We start from the raw sequence: 4,032 nt of genomic DNA, 5'->3' as shown, positions 1-4,032 counted from the left end.
AAGAGGGGCTTCAGAGAGGGAGGAAGCCCCATGTGGCCAAGGCCTGTTCTCAGAGAGGCCCCAGTGAGGTGTGTTAGGTTTATAGCAGGAGAAGGAGAGACTGTTGCCAACACCTTTTTGAGTGGTGCAGCAGGCAGCACTGCCTGGGACCTGATACCTCTAAGGTACCTGTGCTGCAATGGGTGTATAGTGCTGGTCTTCTGAGAGGTTCAAGGGGCTCATAACTCTGTCTTCACCGCAGACTGGGACAGGCATTTACCCTGCCTCGACACCTTGTCTTTCAGGAGCCTCACTCAACCCTGGGCGAGATGTCCAGCTGGGCTCGGCTCAGCCTCCAACACCACCTTCCAGGGACAGCGCCTTAAAGCTGCCCCTGGATAAAGCTGGGCTGCCAAAGCCTGGGACGACCCCGCTGTCAGCATCTCCACAGTGTGCAGCCAACAGGGAGCTGGTGTCTCCAGCCGAGGCCCCCATCATCCTCAGTTCTCCCCGGACATCCAAGACAGACAGCTATGATCTGGTGTGGAGACCCCGGCCTGACAGCAGAGCCCCCATCCTCTATTACGTGGTGAAGCATCGCAAGGTATCGCTGTTTCGCGCTGCTCCCATCTTTCCTCTGCGCCGTTCCACAGGCAGGCTGGTGGCCTCACTGCACATTTTCACACCTCGTGAGCAGGTGCGTTGGGGCAGGGGCACCCATCGCTCAACGGTAGCGCTGGTTGGTGGGACCTCCTCAGCTGCAGCCTCAGCCTGTTGAGGTCTGATGACTACAGGCTGCGAGAGGAGGTTTGCCAAGCTGTCCAAGGAGAGCCCATAGCAGTGCCTGTTAGCCTAAGTATGCAGAGGGCGTATGCACACACATGTATTTCCAGTCTGAAGAGCTTCCACTTCCAATTCCCAGTTGTGTGCTTACACAAGTAGGAAGTCCTGAGGGCGGATTGCACAGTGAGTTGCTCTGTAATGCTTTTGTCTTGGCACAAGCCACGGGGACACCTCTGCCTTGAAAGGCTTGGGCTGCAGGACACAGAGCAGCAGCCTCTCTCTGCTGCACGTACCTGCCCTGCTCAGCAGCACTGAAGCACCCACGCTCAGTGACTGTGAGGAGCCGGCAGAGAGCTGTCATAGCCATGCTAAGTCCTCTGGGAAGGCCCTCAACCACCGGTTTTATTCTGGAAGCTGAAAGGCAGTGCACTGTTGAGCATGTCTCTTGGCTGGTGGCGCAGCGTGAGCACACAGTGCACTGCCGAGCCCTGCTTGAGCCCAAGGGCTCCTGTCCTCTATGGTGCTTCTCGGCACCACGGGCAGAGTGCAGGCAGAGCTGTAGCCCAGCAGTTTCTCTAAATAGCAAAGCATTGTTGAGGTAAAAATTCTGCTTTTGAGGTGCAGAGCATCTCTTCCCATTTTGCTGGGGATAAGTGGGGAAAAAAGGGGCTTGAATTTACCTGTTTGATGCTTGTATTTCCTTTGGGTAGGCAGGGAGTTGCAGTAGTGAGGCAGGTTTTGCTTTGGGGGTTGAGTACATTCCAGATCTGGCATGTTTTGGATTCCCAGCCACTGCAAGGCACCGTTTTCAATTATGTGTGAATATACGTATCTATTTTCCTGGAATTGTTTGATTTTGTGAAAATATGGTATAATAGGAGGCTGTTATAATCCCCACGCAGCCTTGATTTCTTTCTAAACAAAACTTAAGCTGAGGGTTTCAGCTAAAAATCTCTTTAAAGAGCCCTTTAAAACAAAGGCAGAAGATGCTAACGCAAGAACACAATAGGGCGAGCTTGAGTAAAAAACAAAAGATGCCAAAAGCCTCACCAGACTGTTGGTTCTGGTTGTCTGCCAAGAAGAGATTTGTCCCCCAATGGTGTATCATGTAACTACCAATTCTGCATGCGATCTTAACTTGCAGGCTGGACTTTGTCCATATTTTATTTGTTTTTCAGCGCTTCACCTGGAAGGGGCTGTAGGGCAGTGGAGGTCACCATGGGTCACTGCAGTTTGCAGTAATATGTTTTCAGTGTAGTCCAAATTCTCAGCTGGAGACTCTTTCTTGGGATGCTTAAGGGTTCTGTGGAAAGGAATTAGTCCCAATAACCCTTAAACTTGTTTAGAAAGAGTCTCTTTCTGTCAGAGATCCTTAGGATCAAGTTATATAATGATCTGGTTTTGACATCTCTGACTAGAAAAGCATGTGTGCAGAGAAGGAAGGAATCAATTCAGCAACAAAAGAAAAGGTTCTTTGTGTGAAAGATGGCTAGAAGGAAAGTAAAACCTACTGACAGGAGGCTTACATTTGTACTGGGCAAGGGTCTGCTTCTTCTCTGGAAAATATCTGCGGATGTCTCTTTTTCCCTGCTCTTACGCTGCCCCTAAAATCTCAGCAGCCTGCAAGCAGTCAGATGCCATGCAGCCATTATCTTTGTTTCTTAAGAATTTCTCTTTTTCTTTCCTGGATATTAGTAGTCTTTAAGGCTCCCCTCCCTGGCCTCACAACTCCATGGGCTCGGGAATAAAAATAAAACGAGGCAGGCATTAATCAGTCAGTGTCAAACGCTTGGAGAAGATGAATGATACGGCAGAGTCCTGGCATTTCCGTTTTGTTGCGTTGCCTGCATTGCTAATGCTCCTTTCGGCACTGGGTCACTTCAGTGTCCTGCCTATTTGCCTGCAAAAATATTATCCTTGCAGCTGGGGAGAAGGGGGAAGGTCCCACCTTCCCTCCCCCTCCGCATGGGGCATCGTGGCATCACTGAAAAACAAACTGTGTTTCCAAGCCTTTCTGGGGGCCACGGCCATACACAGTCTCTTCCCTGCAGAAACGTGTGCTCAAACATTACAGTTCCTCACTTCAGCCAGAAAGTGCCAGTGGTGAGGCTGGATAAAAAGCTGTTAGTCAAATGATTTAGGTCCAGATGACCAAAGAGTGGTGTCCGGGTACCTCATCCCGTGGAAATGGCCAGCGTCTAAATAAGCAGCTCAGCAGCGGGGCTGCAGGAGAGGTTTGGTTCCTAAAGCAGCTCGAGCCTCTGGCTAATGCTGCCTTCTGTGGGCGCGCCTGCTCCAGAGCTTTACGCGCATTGAGGGGCAGTGGTATAAGAGGGGACCAGCGGACAGAACGGGGCTGAGTGAACCTCTGGGGTCAAGAAAACACCCTGGTGCTTGGTGACTGGTCCTGGTTACACCTGAATCCTCAGCATTGCAAAATCAGGCTGGAAACATCTCCCTCCTCTGCAGGAAGGGAGCTGGCCTCTGGGCAGGGAAGGTAGCCCTGGTGGATATACAAACTGTCATGAAAGCTTCTGAGCTTGGTGCAGGCAAGAAGTCCAGCCTGCCCCCAGCTTTGCAACGCCTGCGTTGGTCTCTCAGCAGGTCACCAACGCCTCGGACAGCTGGGCAGTGAGGGACGTCCCAGCCTCGCAGCACCGCCTGACTGGACCCTGGGAGCCTCTACGAGGTGGAGATGGCCGCTCACAACTGTGCCGGCGAGGGACAGACGGCCATGGTGACCTTCCGGACTGGTAAAGGTCAAACCTTTCCCTGGGTGTTTTGCTCTGAGTCAGGGGAGGGCCCCTCCGAGACGTCCTGCCCCAGCCCTGAGGCATAGGCATCAGCCTTAGCACAAAGGGGCTGTTTCTGCTCTGGAAACCCATCTGCCCTCAGCTTAGAGCGACTCTGTCAGGAGGGAAAGTGGAGGGTGGGATTGAAATGGGATAGGGAAAATCAGGTCTTCCTCTCTGCCTGGGTTGGAGTAAGTCCCTTCCTCCCTCGGTGTCTCAGTTGGACACCTGCAGAACTGTAGAAAATAGGTCTGGCGGGGATGTCAAGAGGTCGTTGAATCCATCCTCTGCCTGAAGACAGGATCAGCCTGTGGGGGTTGTTCCCGACAGGTGTTTGTCTAATCTGTCCTTAAAAGTTTGTCCTGCACTAAAGGAAACGCCAAGCCTTCCCACGCAGTCTGCGTGGTGCCAAGCTGTCTTTGCCACTAAAAGGATGTTCCAAACGTCTACGCTAAGTCCCCCCATCCCCTGGCTGCTT

The 4,032-nt window shown here is 52.2% G+C and overlaps 1 protein-coding gene across 1 annotated transcript in view; it reads left to right on the top strand.

Moving 5' to 3' along the window:
- The window catches only part of BOC (BOC cell adhesion associated, oncogene regulated), a 56,788-nt gene that overhangs the window by 44,438 nt on the left and 8,318 nt on the right, over positions 1 to 4,032 (top strand). The window contains 3 exon segments of the mRNA XM_009329607.1: positions 303 to 583; positions 3,367 to 3,428; positions 3,430 to 3,515. Coding sequence (XP_009327882.1) covers positions 303 to 583; positions 3,367 to 3,428; positions 3,430 to 3,515 — 429 coding nt within the window.

This window comes from Pygoscelis adeliae, unplaced genomic scaffold (assembly GCF_000699105.1).
Source record: "Pygoscelis adeliae isolate BGI_AS28 unplaced genomic scaffold, ASM69910v1 Scaffold120, whole genome shotgun sequence".
NCBI lineage: Eukaryota > Metazoa > Chordata > Aves > Sphenisciformes > Spheniscidae > Pygoscelis > Pygoscelis adeliae.
The sequence above is the reverse complement of the archived record's forward strand: the minus strand, read 5'-3'. Positions and strand labels throughout refer to the sequence as shown.